The sequence below is a fragment of the Myodes glareolus genome, chromosome 9 (assembly GCF_982192425.1).
Source record: "Myodes glareolus chromosome 9, mMyoGla1.1, whole genome shotgun sequence".
NCBI lineage: Eukaryota > Metazoa > Chordata > Mammalia > Rodentia > Cricetidae > Myodes > Myodes glareolus.
Genome location: NC_142034.1, coordinates 46,399,146 through 46,413,662, shown reverse-complemented (window position 1 = coordinate 46,413,662; position 14,517 = coordinate 46,399,146). Strand labels below are relative to the sequence as shown.

At 44.4% G+C, this 14,517-nt stretch overlaps 1 protein-coding gene across 2 annotated transcripts in view; it reads left to right on the top strand.

The window, feature by feature from the left end:
• Window positions 1-10,860: 10,860 nt before the first annotated feature.
• The window catches only part of Blmh (bleomycin hydrolase), a 39,808-nt gene continuing 36,151 nt past the window's right edge, over window positions 10,861-14,517 (top strand). The window contains exons 1-2 of one of the 2 annotated variants that reach the window (XM_087910289.1): window positions 10,861-11,072; window positions 11,407-11,604. In XM_087910289.1, the coding sequence (XP_087766415.1) occupies window positions 11,060-11,072; window positions 11,407-11,604 (211 nt within the window). In that variant the 5' untranslated portion in view covers window positions 10,861-11,059. Of the gene's footprint in view, window positions 11,073-11,406; window positions 11,605-14,517 lie in introns of those variants that run through there. The other variant, XM_087910290.1, reaches the window with a different exon arrangement.

Sequence of the window (14,517 nt, the reverse complement as noted above, 5' to 3'; positions counted from 1 at the left end):
ATGCAATCCCCAGAGATGCTAAAATAAACCATGACTCCAAAAGCAGCAGTTTCTCCTGGTGCTGTCCAGTAGAACTCACTGTGGTGATGAAAACCTTCTTCTGTACAGCAGCTTGACCCCGTGGCCTTTTCTCCAGCCAGATATGGATATTGAACACATAGAAGGTGACTACTCCATTGAAAAACTGAATTTTTGTTTTTAGTTTTCCTGCTAGCGGCTGGACTCAAAGCCCCACACTTATCAGGCACTCATGATTACCACGGAACTACATTCCTAATCTACATTTAAATTTTTACTTTAAGTAGCCACAAGCTCCTAGTAGCCAGAGTGACTCTGGACTGGACTGGCTGGGTGAGACAGTATGTGCACCTTGGATATTGTGAAATATAGCCGCGTGCTACATGAGGATGCTTCTGTCAATGACAGGTAGTATACAAGAAAGTGTTTCTACCGGATTGTGGTGGAGCTGGAAAATTCCTGTGGCCTAGTGATCTCATACCCCAGTGCTATAGCACAACAGAGGTGCTGCTATGAGCAAGCCGGCTGGCTGGCCAGTCATGGGATAGCATAGCACATCCAGCACATGCTGCTTGACGACAAATGACTGTTTACGTGTTCATGATATGATACTTCTCGTTGTTCGTTTAGAGGATGCCCCTTCCACTTACGTGGAACGTTTTACTGCCCAACAATATGCCGTGGTATACTAGCATTAGCACCATCCATCCCCTCTTTACTGCTTACCTCATCCTGATCATATCAAAGGGTCATATCAAAGGATTGACTTATGCCGCCCAGGCTTGTGTAAGCTCACTGTGTGTTTGCACAACAATGAAGTCAACAATGCAGGAAACACTCTTGTCGTTCAGCAGCAGAGACAGCACCGGTGAATATTCTTAGGTTGGCAATACTAAGTTATGCTCTCATGAGCAGCGTATGAGAATTGTCAACAGCAGTTTGCTTTTGTTTGTTTCTTTCTTTGAATTGTTTTATTATAGAGGTATAAAATCTTGAGTTTTGATTTGTAGCTCTATCATTCTTGCCATCTGTGTGTTGCTTACTTAGGTCTTGGTACCTTTTTCTTTTGGCTTATTTTTAAAATTTTTAATTACATTTAATTATTTTATACATTATGGGCACATGTGCACACACACATGCTTGTGGAGGTGGGAGGGGAACTAGAGAGAGTTGTTTCAACCCTTTTCATCTGCTTTTAGTTGACCTTTGAAAACCACCCACCTGCCATGTGGTGGTGGCGCACACTTTTGATCCAGTACTCAGGAGGCAGAGGCAGGCTCATCCCTGTGTTTGAGGCCAGTCTGTTCTACAGATGGAGATCTGGGATAGCCAGGGCTATACAGAGAAATCCTGCCTTTGAGAAACAAACAAAAACAAACTCCACAAAACCAAAACAAAACAAAAAATTCAACCCACCCACCTGAGAGGTGTAGATAGCACTCCTCTGTAGGACTTGATGGTAAACTGAGGCAGTCTGTGTATGCAGAGCATTGGTGACCTCTAACTCAAGTCACCTTCCCCATCCTTAGCCTGTCACCACCCCCAAACCTCTATCCTGTTCCTGCAGACTCGGAATTTGCTACCTGGTCTCCACATGTGGTCACTTGGCAGATACACACATTGGGGGGGAGGTCCTCAACACTTATTTTTTACGTAGGAGTGTGTATGTCATGCATCTACAGGTGCCTGTGACCAGAAGAGGATGTCACATCACCTGAGCTAGAGTCAGAGACAGTTGTGAGCGGCATCTGAACTCTGTGTCCTCTGGAAAAGCAGCAGGCCCTCTTGGCTGTTAAGCTGTCTCTCCAGAACCTAAACTCTCTTTTTGCAAAAGTCATTTTAACAGTTGGGACACCACACAGCAGACAGGACTGACTTGGCTCAGCAACAACATTATTTATCCTGGCCAGCGGGATACAAACGGGGGTCCCTGATAAACCTGGAGGAGAGGAATGAAAGAGCAAGAGACACAAGAAACGATGGCAAGACAGGATTTCTGATCAAGCTGCAGTTTATTATTCCTTAGAAGCTGTTATATAGCAAATGGGGTAGGGGGAAGGATAGGGTTCAGGTCTGCTGGAATTCAGGTCCCAAGACATTCCCAGCTGATAAGGAAATACTGAGGGTCTGTGATTGTTGACTAACAAAGGAAATGCTAATTGTTTCTAAAAACCTGGGGCTTGCAGGTCTCACTAGGAGATAAGATACCAGGTTGATTTCCTAGGCCTGAAACTTGCCCTGCAAAGGTGAATAGCTTACTTATCTTGTGAGCTTAAGATGGCTGTAAACAAAATACAGATCTCAAAATACAGGTCTTTGCTTCCGGCAATTGTTTGAGGTTTATTCTCACTGGGAGATTTTGTACATATACAACTATCCCAGTGAGTTGGGCAGTGGGGGTGCACGCCTTTAGTCCCAGCACTCAAGAAGCAGAGGCAGGTGGGTCTAGGGTCTCTGCATTTGAGGCCAGCCTGGTTCCAGGACAGCCAGGGATATACAGAGAAACCCTGCATCAAAAACAAAACAAACAAACAAAAGATAAACCAGAAAAGAAATATCCCAATGAATAAAGGGTACATCCCAGGGGCTGGAGAGATGGCTCGCACCTGAGTTCAATTCCCAGCACCTACATGACAGCTCACAACTGTTTGTAACTCCAGTTGCAGGGGATCCAGCACCCTCACACAGACATACATGCAGTCAAAACACTAATGCACATAGAATAAAAAAATAAAAATAAAAAAGTGTTGTAACACGAGGGGCCGGCTTGTTGGGGTTTCTGTCCCGCCCGGTACCCCACAACCAGCAAGTCCCAGAGAAAATCAATCACACAGAGATCTCTATAAGTTATAAAGCTGATTGGCCCATTAGGTCAGGCTACTTATTAGTTCTTATAACTTATGTTACCCCATTATCCTTATCTATGTTTCTCAGCTGGGCAGCTTACATCTTTCCTCTCCGGTGGTCTGGGCAGAACTGCGGAGGGAGCTTCCTGCTTTCCAGAATACTCCCAGTCTCTTTGCTCCACCTCTACTTCCTGTCTGGCTTTCCCGCCTACACTGCCTGCCTGGCCAATCAGCGTTTTATTAAAATATGATTGACAGAATACGGACAATTTTCCCACACCAAAGTGAACATGCCTCAAAGTCTTTATGATATGAATATAAACTATCCTTCAACCTCATTTCTGATTTCTTAAATGTTTTCTTTCCCCACCATTTCCTCTATCTTCGGCCACAGTAAATTCCAGAGCATTTGGTTTTTATAGACAGGATAAGGTCCTAAACCTTCAGACAAGAGCCAGGGAGATGGCTTGGCAAGTAAAGGGTTTGCTGTACCAAGTGAGGACCTGAGTTCCGATCCTAGAATTCACATAAAAGATGTAGCAGTGCATGCCTGTAACCCAAACACTGGGACAGGAGAAGGAACGGAGATTCCTAGGAACCAGCTGGCTGGCCAGTCTAGCTGAAGTGGTAAGTTCCAGGTTCAGTGAGAAATCCAGTCTCAAGAAATAAAGTGGAAAGCAATAGAGGAAGACCTTTAGCCTACACACACACACACACACACACACACACACACACACACACACACCACACAAAATTTTCTTAATTCAAGGCTATTTCCTCTTAGCAATAAGCATAAGTTTATTGAAGAGCAGATACTATTCCCCAGTTAAAATGCTCTGCTGTGTGGCAATAGCACAGATAGTGTCTAGTTCACTTCACCACTACCAATTTCAAAAGTATGCATTTCGTTTAAGATTTATTTTTATTTTATTTGTGTGTACGTGCTCATAGGCATGTGTGCGTGCTAGTGGAGGTTATATGATGTATCAGATCCCCTGAAGATGGAATTATAGATGGTAAGCCTTCTGATGTGGGTACTGGAAACTGATCTTGGTTCCTCTGGAAGAGCAACAATCAATCATAGCTACTGAAGCATCAAATATAGTTGGTCCTTCACTCATATTTATAGATTCTGTATCTGAAAATTTAACTGATTGCTGATTGAAAATGTTTTTAAAAATGCACCTGGGAACTAGAGAGATGACACAACAGGAACAGTTGCAGTGTGTAATGCACTTGGGAGCTGGAGAGACCACACAACAGTTACAGTGTTGCTCTTGCAGAGGAATTGAGTTCTGTTCTCAGCACCCATGTCAGGCAGCTCATAACTGCCTGTACCTCCAGCTCGAGGGGATCTCATGCCTCTGACATCCTTACACACTGCACTTAAGCACATGCATGAATGTGTGCACTTACACACACACACACACACACACACATGTTTGTGCATGCACACACACAATCTTTAAAAATGCACCTCTACTGAACATGTACCAGCTTTGCTTATTATTTCCTAAGCAATATGATATAACGACTTTTTACCTAGTATTTACACTAGGTAGTATCAGCAATCTAAACTAATTTAAACTACCTGGGAGGATTGCATAGGTGGTGGGTGAATACTCTGCAATCTTATACCAAGGCAACGAGCATCCTGAGCATTTGAGACTTCCCAGTATGTGACATTTCCCCGTGGAACCTGATTTGACCATACTGTCTCATTGTTCCTACATTCATCCGGGTTCATGCAGGCCTCTGTCTCTGTATGCGCCCTTTTCTCTGTCTAGACTGTTCAGTGGATGGCTAGCACCTGGGAGAATGGCAGTTGCGAGCAGTGTCTTATACAGAGGCAGAAAAACACTTGCAGGGACAGCCTAATTCAAGATCCTTGGGCAATATTTCAGGAAGCAGAGCAAAGCAAAAACCCAGACATCAGTTACAACTAGTGTTGAATATGCCAAAAGGCCAAGTCTTTGAGCCAAGAGAGAAAGGTCAAGTGTTGGGTTAAACTTGTAAGGGATTTAGTAGCAGCAGGGAGCACAGAACTCATAAGAACGCAGTCCACTTGTGCTCATGCGTTGAAACTGTAGTGAAGGGCACAGGCAGGTCTCTATGAGTTTGAGGACAGTCTGGTCTACAGAGAGCACTCCAGGTCAGCAGGGGCTACCTAACGATACCTTGTCTCAAAATACAGAAATGAAAATAGAAAGTGTAGCAAAGGGATATAGGCTCCTTTGTCTCAGAAAGTTCCAGGTGCAGCATCTCCTTGTTCCAAGGATGATGGTAAGGGAAAGAATGGAAAGGAGAAGTAATGCCTCCATAATTCATTTAGGAAACCCTGCATCAAACACTGAAAAAACTCTTGGATCCACAGGCCGTCAAGATAAATGTGAAGCAAGTTATACACACACAGATGTGTGCGTGCATGCATGCGTGTGTGTGTGTGTGTGTGTGTGTGTGTGTGCATGTAAAATGTGGACTCTCTGGAGGAAAATGACAATTTTGTATGGGAGGGATGCCTTTGCATGTTTACACATGTACATGCTGGGTGCATGCACCCAGAGGGCAGAGATCAATGTTGCGTACCTTCCTCTATCACTCTTCACCTCTTTTTTAAATTTTGTTCGTATCGTGTTTTATTTCTCATGTATTTCTCATGCCACAGCACGCATGTAAAGATCAGAAGACAGCTTGCGAGAGTCAGTTCTCTCCTTTTGTCTCGTAGGTCCTGGGGACTGAATTGGGTGGTCAGGCTTGGCGGCAAGCACCTTTGCCCATACAGCAGTCGCCGCCTTATTTTCAGAGTCTCTTATTGAACTTTGCTTGCAGTCACTGATTAGGCTAGGAGAGCTGGCCAAGAGTTCAGCATGCTGATGTGCCTGGATGGACAGTTTGCTGGAGACTGGCCCTGTTTGCTCTGCCATGGAAGCACTGGGCAGAAAGTCTAATGCAGTGGCACACTGTGCTGCTCCCTAGGGGATAGCTTTGTACCACCACGAGGTGTCACTGGGCCCCAGCGCATTTTTCTGGCTGGAGTTAGAGGGGGGAAAAATTCTAAATATTTTATTTGAGGAAAACTGTCTTCCTGGGTGGTTCCCTTGAGGAGGATGGAATGGAAAACCTGGAAAACCAGTTTACTGTGTTCCTCCCCTCCGTGCCCACACGGAGGGTTGAATGTATGGGTGTGAGCAGCTGGGTGGAAAGCTAGTACAAAGGGTGTCACCCTGACAATAGGGCAGAGCAGGAGATCTGGGAGGAAATGATGATTGGAATCTCTAGGCATAGGGCAGAGAAATAGAACGCCTGGCAGGAAAGGGGTGGCAGTAGCTGTAAACCGAGTCCCTGTCACCTCCTGGGTGATTCCAATCCGATCCCATCTTCTCTTGTCCTGCGTGTGTATATTAGCAACTGCACTGTCCTGTCTCACATCTGTGCTAGCTGCTTCCCCAAAAACCCCAGCAGACATAATTCCATCTTGACTTGCTACAGTGAGGCTTTTCCCCGCCCTCTATTTCCTCTGCAGCTGCCCTCTCATCTCACAGAGTTTCCAGCGCCAGCAGTCTCATTGGCTTGGCATGTCAAGTTGGCCATCACCTCTGGCCATTCTGGAATTTGAGCATAGAACTTGCAAGGCCAACTCCAACTTCCTGGGCTTTCCTTTTCTCCCAGCTCCTCGGTTTTCATAGATGTGCCCCTTGCCCACTGGCATCCTTGTAAGGAATAGTAAAAGACTTGTCATAACCTGATTGGCACATTCCTGGGCCAGGGTATGTGGTACAGCAAACAGAGCTTGGAATGGATTGCAACCCTCTGAGCCCACTTAGCCTAGAGCCCTCAGGACCTGAACACCTTGTGCAGTTATATGCTGAGGTCCAGGGTGCTAACCTTGGCCCTCATCCTTCTGGTTCCAGCCTCTCCTGCAAACGTCATGGTCATAACTCTAGTTCGTGTGTCCTTGCCTAATTTCTAGACTTTCATATGTCTCTTGCAGTTCTTGTTTTTGTTTTCCTGTAGGAACCTCAAAGTTGCCATGACTCAAATAGAGTTCAGACTCCCATGCCCCATACCTCCACACCTCCACACCCCTACACCTCCATACCTTACACCCCATACCTCCATATCCCATACCCCCATACCTCCACACCTCACACCCCTATAACTCCATACCTCCATACCTCCATACCCCACACCCCCATACCTCCACACCCCCACACCTCCATACCTCAAACCCCCATACCTCCATACCTTCATACCCTATACCCCCATACCTCCATACCTCACACCCCTATACCTCCATACCTCCATACCCCTACACCTCCACACCTCCATACCCCACACCTCCATACCTCCATACCCCCACACCTCCATACCCCATACCCCCATACCTCCATATCCCACACCCCTATACCTCCACACCCCCGTACCCTCACACCCCAAACTTGCTGGGTTTTTGTATTTCTTCTCTTGATTCAGGGTTTCTTAAACTTTTTTAACTTACAGTCCCTTGTCACCTAGGCACTTTTTATGTGACCTCAGGGGTATGTGTATATATGCCAAAAATTTATTATTAATAAATAATAAACTTATTTTAATATAATTCTTTGGTATACATGTAAGACCAAGGTGAATTTTCATACCAAGAAGATGGAGATGTTTGTTTATTTTTACAAAAGAATTAAGTATTGAATGTAAACTCGATATTGCAGGGCATGAACCATCCTCAGCATTTCTTAGAGTTGATCTAACCAACCAATAACTTGGTTTTATAATCTTCAATGCTGAGAATGATGCTTTGCATAGATATAGAATGAAAAATAGCAGAAGTGGGCTATGAGGGCTTAGCAGATAAGTGCATGCACATACACATACAAAATCATATAACAAATAAATGTAAAAATACTTTCAATGGAAGAAGTACTTTTAGCGCATTTTCAGAAATTGCTGGGAGAGCCAGGTGGTGGGAGCACATGCCTTTACTCCCACGCAGGAGGCAGGAAGATCTCTGTGAGTTCCAGGCAGCCAGAGCTACATAGTGAGACCCTATGCCCGCCCCCCCCCCAAAAAAAAGGAAAAAAAAGTCAGAAAATGTTGGCAATATTTTTCTTTTGGTTTTTTGAGACAGGGTTTCTCTGTATTGCTTTGGAATCTGTTATGGAACTAGCTCTTGTATACCAGACTGGCCTCGAACTCATAGAGATCCACCTGCCTCTGCTTCCCAAGTGCTGGGATTAAAGGCGTGTGCCATCACCACCAAGCCAGCATTTTTTTAAAAAAAAATGAAACATAAATTAGCCACTCAAACAGCAGTCTTTAAAATAAAATAGTCTAAGGATATACTATTTGACACTTACATGAAGAAAATGATGATAGGAAATGTTTAAAATGTTTTTTGTAATTAAATCATTATATTTCAATAAAAACAGAACATTTTGTATGTACAGTAAAACACTGCAATTCATAGTATACAACAGTGTATAATCTATTGCTGAGGTATCTCAGACAGTGTCATTGATGTTACATGGTGTGACAGCATACACGGGACAATGTTCGTATCATATTCTGTATCCAAATACCAGGCTGCAGTGATGTCATATGAGTCAACACAGGTATGTGTTGCCAGACGCATTTCAAATTCATTGAGTGCTGGATTTTGAATGGATTTTACAATTGCTAATTAAACAAAAGATTTGGTTCTTAAAATATTATGTGTATGGATGCTTTACTTGTATGTATGTGTTTGTATCACACAGCTGAGAGCCCACAAAGGCCATAAGGCATCAGATCCCCGAAACTAGAGTTACAGATGGTTGTGAGCCACAGTGTGGGTTCTGAGAATTGTACCTAGGTCTCTCCCTTTCCCATAGCCACCAGATTTCTCTTTACACAGATCTGAGAACATTGCTACTTTGTTTAAAACTATTTTTGACTCCTAATTAAGCACAGAATAAAGTCCAGATGCTCAGGTGTGGCACATAAAACCCTTCACATCTCAGCCCAAACCTACTTTCCCGGGTGTGCATCTGGCCTCTGATCTCAACACAGTCTTTGTTTTTAACCACATCAGATCGTGATGCACAGAGGCCCCAGTCTGATGGCGTTGTGTGTTTCACACCTTGTGTCTTCACTGTTACCTTGAATGCCATCTCTCTTATTCTCTTTCTTGTAAAATTCCATCCACTCTTTAAAATTATAATCACTTGTCCCCTTTTTCTTTTTGTGGTGCTGGGGACTAAACCTAGGGTCCCAGTGTATGCTAAGCAAATGTTCTACTATTGAGCCTAGCCCTATCACCCCCCCCTTTTTTCTTTCCGGCATCTGGCTCTAACTACAGGCTGTTACTTATAGAGCTCTATTGTGTGGTTATTAGAGATTAAGTCCAATGTCTTTCCCACCACATTTTAAAAGATTTTATTTTTTTATGTGTATGTGTGTGTGTCTCTGCATATATATGTGCACACATGATGAGTGCCTATGGTAGCCAGAAGGGAGTGTTGGATCCTCCCAGAGTGATTTGGGTGTTGGGAAACATATTTGGGTCCCTTGGAAAAACAGCAAGTGCCCTTATCTGTTGAGCCATCTCTCAGGCCTACATCATGAGTTTGTTGGGGACAAGATTAAACTTTTTAATCTTTGTATCATCGGGAGCTTGCCAAAGGATCTGTTCTGTGGTAGATGTTGAGTAAACGTTTATGATTTGCCTTGGGGAGGAAGACTGAACTTGATTGTGTGAGACAAGCGATGCTTTCTCTCAGCCTGTTTCTTTAGCTTGTTTCTCTTTTTCAGAAAATGGGAAGAAAATCTCACACTAGGGTAGCTGATGGGCCGGCTCCCTTGAAGATGGTGGCTTTGTCACATTGCAGCCTTTAGTGAAGTCTCTCAGGGACATAGAGACTGAATTCTCAAGTGACAGATGGGTGTCGGCATTTGGCTTTTTCCAAGCATTGGAAATTCTCTGAACCATGGTCAATTATCAATTTAAGACTCAGATTCTAGGCTGAGCCGGTGGTAGCGCATGCCTTTAATCCCAGCACTCAGGAGAAAGAGGCAGGGAGAATCTCTGTAAGTTCAAAGCCAGCCTGGCCTTCAGAGCGAGTTTCAGGACATCCAAGGCTGTTACACAGAGAAACCCCGTTTTGAAAAAAAAAAAAAAAAATAGATTCTAGGCTTCGCGGACAACAGCTGAGTAAGGGTACAGTTGAACTTATTTTATATGCAGTGCTCCACCCACCCAATCTTGAAAAACTGATTAGTTATCTTGAAGGGTGTGTGTTTCTTTCACAGGTTTTGTAGATACTGGCGGGGGGGGGGGGGGGGGGGAGGAAGGTGCACAAAACTGACCTAGTCATTCTCCTTAGCACAAGCCAGGCTGCGTAGGAGCCGCTCCTGAGCCCTGTGATGCCCAGAATGTGTAGATGGAACGAGCAGATGTGCATTTGTAGAACCGTGGTTGTAGCTTATGGGTGGGTGGGAAAGAGATCAGTTCCAAAAATCCTTTCAAACACAAGAACTTTGTTCTCACTAGAATCCAAGCAACAAGTTGCACTTGAAAAATGAACAGATTGGTCAGCTAAGTGTCCACAGGAAAAGCTTTCGGATGGATTTCTTGAGACCTGCCAACCCATCCTAAGATCCCATGCCAAATTTTGGGACCCTCGATTCCTTCTCATCTCTTGGAGCCTCCCTTTGGCTTCTCAAAAAACCTCTGGGCGTTAGTTTTCCCAAAGTTAGAATGTGAGGCTATCTGGGCTCAGCACGGAACCCTCAGCCTACTTCCTCCGTGAGCCTGGGATCCCGGGAGGACGCCCTTGTGGCTAGGAACAGGGATCACAGATGGCGGAGGGCGCCGCTGGGATGAAGAGTGAGCAATGCTGGCGACCCGGTCTGCCAACGTGGGTGGCTTCGCCGGGCCGCGCCCGAGCTGGGATGCCGGCCCCAGCGTCAACGAGGCCGCCCCCCGTCGGCCCTCCCCCGGGCGGGGCCAGCCCCCGACGGCGCTGACTCAGCAACGCGAGGGGGGAGTTTTGTCCCTCCGCGGACCCCGTTTCTCTCGGCCACCATTGAGCGGGTTTCCTTTTTCCGGCTCTCCGGGTGCGAGAACTAGGTCCGGCCAGATAGGCAGCGGGCTGTAGTGTAATCCCAGAGCTCACCTGAGGACCCCGAGAACTAACGTTTCCCTACGAGGCAGCGTGGGCGCCATGAACAACGCGGGTGAGGCGCCGCTCTTCCCGCGAGTGTTTTCCAGGGTCCTTTCCCAGGCTCCGTGGACCGTGAGGCCCTACGGTGAAAGGCCGGGGGTGGGGGGGAGACCTAGGCGAGGGCGGGGATGTAGCCCTCCCGGGGGGCCGGGAGCGGAGGGAGACGACATCTTGCAGGACACCGTGGGAGGGCTTTCGGGCTTCTGCACTCTCCAGGATGCCCTTTCGAAGTTAAATCTAGGATCTACAGTGATTCTATCCTAAAGCTGCCCCCGTCAGCCTATTTATTTATTTATTTATTTGGAGGGGGTATGTTATGATTATAATGGCATTTGATCTCCCCACAGGACTGAATTCGGAGAAGGTAGCTGCTCTGATCCAGAAACTAAATTCAGACCCTCAGTTCGTACTTGCCCAGAATGTTGGGACCACCCATGATCTGTTGGACATCTGTCTGAGGAGGGCCACGGTCCAGGGTGCTCAGCATGTGTTCCAGCACGTTGTGCCTCAGGAAGGCAAGCCGGTTACCAACCAGAAGAGCTCTGGTGAGGTCTTCGACTTCTTCCCTACTTTACTGACAGCAGTCTGTTTTGTGGTCCTAAAAACGGCCTTGGGAGAACAGCTTTGTAACACATTGAAAGAAGTCGTAATAAACCAGAGGAGAGGCACAAGAAAACGCAGGCCCAAGAGCACTGCTTGTGTGGTGGCCTGTTAGCGTTTAGTTTGAACACTAAAGTGATGGATGATGGTCACTGGATGCATGTCGCCATATTGTCTTGATGTTGTGTGATGTTGGGTTTATGTGGTTTGTTCCCGTGCAGTTTTTATGTTAACAGTTCATCTAGAAGTAGCAGAAGCTAGAAACAGATGTGGGGAGAGATTGTATACAGATCAACTTAAAGCAAAGACGAGCTATGCCCTTGGTCACAAGAAGTCCATGCAAAGATATCCTTACTCTAGAAGACTTCCCAGAATTGTGCTAAAATCCAAATATATAAGATAGAAAAACCTTAATGTGTTTACAATAGAATGTTGTTGACTATTATTTTAAAATGTGCTCCGTGGCTACAGCTGGAGTTACTGTGCTCATAGGTCACTTCGTAATACTCTTGAGTTTTCATTCCTTGCTGGCTGAGAATTCTTGTTTTGCTGTACGTTGTCCAGTTACCACTGTTAGAAATACATCTGAGAAATTGGTTATCCAGGAATCCAAGGAGGAGAAATAGTCTCACAACAAAATTGAACTAAAGAGACCTTCCATTATTTTTTGTTGTTTTGCTACTACTCCAAGTCCATGTGTACTTAAAGAAAACACATTATTGCTACTTAGAGCAATTCAAAACTCAAAAGGATACATTTAACATGGGTAATGTTCTGCTGTATGTAAATTATACCTTAGTGAGACTGATTTTTAAATTTAAAAATCATTTTTTAAGAAAAAAAATCATGACCTTGCAAAAATCTTCCTACGTCCTAGAAAGGTCTTACCTAGCATGCCCAGGCCCTTAGTTCAGAAGCGTTTGGAATGGTGAGGTCTGTCAGGCTAAGGACTTACCTAGTTAATATATCACAGTAGCCCTACAGTGGTCTAGGGTAAGCTTGGAAATGTTAATCTGGAACACATCAGGTCTTAAGTGATGTATCTCTTTACTTTAAATACTAATGGTGCATGAATGATGTAGTTTGTTCTTGTGATGTTTTCATCCTGAGAGTTCACTCAGAAGTAGAAATAGTGTGCAGGAGACAACTAGTGGGCAGATAAGCCAGCCTAAAACAACGATGTCACTATTCAGAAACACAGCGTAAGGCTTTCCCTTTGTTACAGACCCGCTCTTGTCCAGCGTAGAAAACCTGTAATGTACAGTAGAGTAGATTTGTTTACCCATCAAATCTTTATTCCCTGTATGATTGCTTTTAATATGAGATCATACTTTAAGAATTTTTACATGTGCCTTTTATAAACCTTTTGTTGTATGTTATAGAAATGGTTTCATATCTGTAAAAACATTATATCCAAATATGTTGGAAACTTCCCCGCGTTTTCCTCCTGAAGAGCATTACTCTTTAGTCTCGGCTCCCAAAGGCTTTCTGAATAGACACACTGAGTTTATCTTGCAGTAGAGTTGTGTTTTGGTGAAGGCATCAGTCAGAAGTTGCTCTAGTTCACACTAGTTTGGAATGCTTACAGATACTAGATTCCATCAGTTTCTGAGAGGCAAAATAATCTGAAAGTTCTGGACATGACCTCACATAGAAATGTTGGTGTCATTGGAAAGAGACCTCTAAAATCCCACATTGGTATGGAAAGCGGTGAACAACAAGCTCTGGTTATGAAGACATGTTTATGTCCTTAATGCTTGTCATAAAGTCTTCAGAGACAGCATCACGCTTGGGTTTAGAACATCGCTCTGTCAGAAACATACTAAATGGAAGAATGATGGTGGGCTGTGCTTGAAAATGTGGCTCCTGATGGCCAGGTGTATGGAGAGAATGTGAAGCTGTGAAAATAGAGTAGGTAAATGGTCCTCCTTGGTAGCCAACAATGGCCTTGACCTGCTTGTCCTTCTCCTTCCACCTCCGTGTGCTAGACTGTGATTGCAGGCATGTACTACATGTCTACTTTGTGGGGTGCTGAGGATGGATCCAGGGTCCTTGCATGCTAGTTAAGCATTCTACCAACTGAGCCACATTTCTGTCCTGGAATAGCAGTGCTGCTAAGTTAATTTGCTGTGTTAACGTGATTTTAAGAGGATTGTTGTTTCATTTATGTCTCAGTTTTTAAATTATATGTATTTTAACTCTTTTTTTTAAAGATTTATTTACTTATTATGCATACAATGTGCTGCTGGCAAGGAAGGCACCAGGTCTCATTACAGATGGTTGTGAGCCACTGTGTGGTTGCTGGGAATTGAACTCGGGACCTCTGGAAGAGCAGCCAGTGCTCTTACCCTCTGAGCCATCTCTCCAGCCCGTATTTTAATTCTTGAGCTGACGTGATCTTCCTGCGTCAGCTCTCCCAAACTTTTCATTTGTGTTTGAATTTTTATGTACCCTGGTTAGTCAAATACCAGCTTTAAAAACAACTCCTTTTGGGAGCGTAGGCAAGAGCTTTATGTTAAGCTTTGCATTCACTGAAGGATGCCCTGTCCATTCTAAATTAAGGTTTTTGTTCATTTCAAGTTAAGATTTTGATTTCCTGAATTGTTCTCAGGTGACTTGTATTTCCTCAGCTCTGTTCAGAAGGGGATGCTTGTTTTTGCACATCCTTGCCAGTTTGGGCATTATCGAGAAGAAAAAGGATATTCTCCCACTTTACTACTGTCTTATGAAGAACTTAAAAAGCAAAAGTTTCTTTATCCTCTGTGTCTTTTTTGGACATCACATACTTTATTCATGATTTCTGTTCATTTTCTTTTAGTGTTTCTAGACTATGCTAGAACTCACTATATTATCTAGGC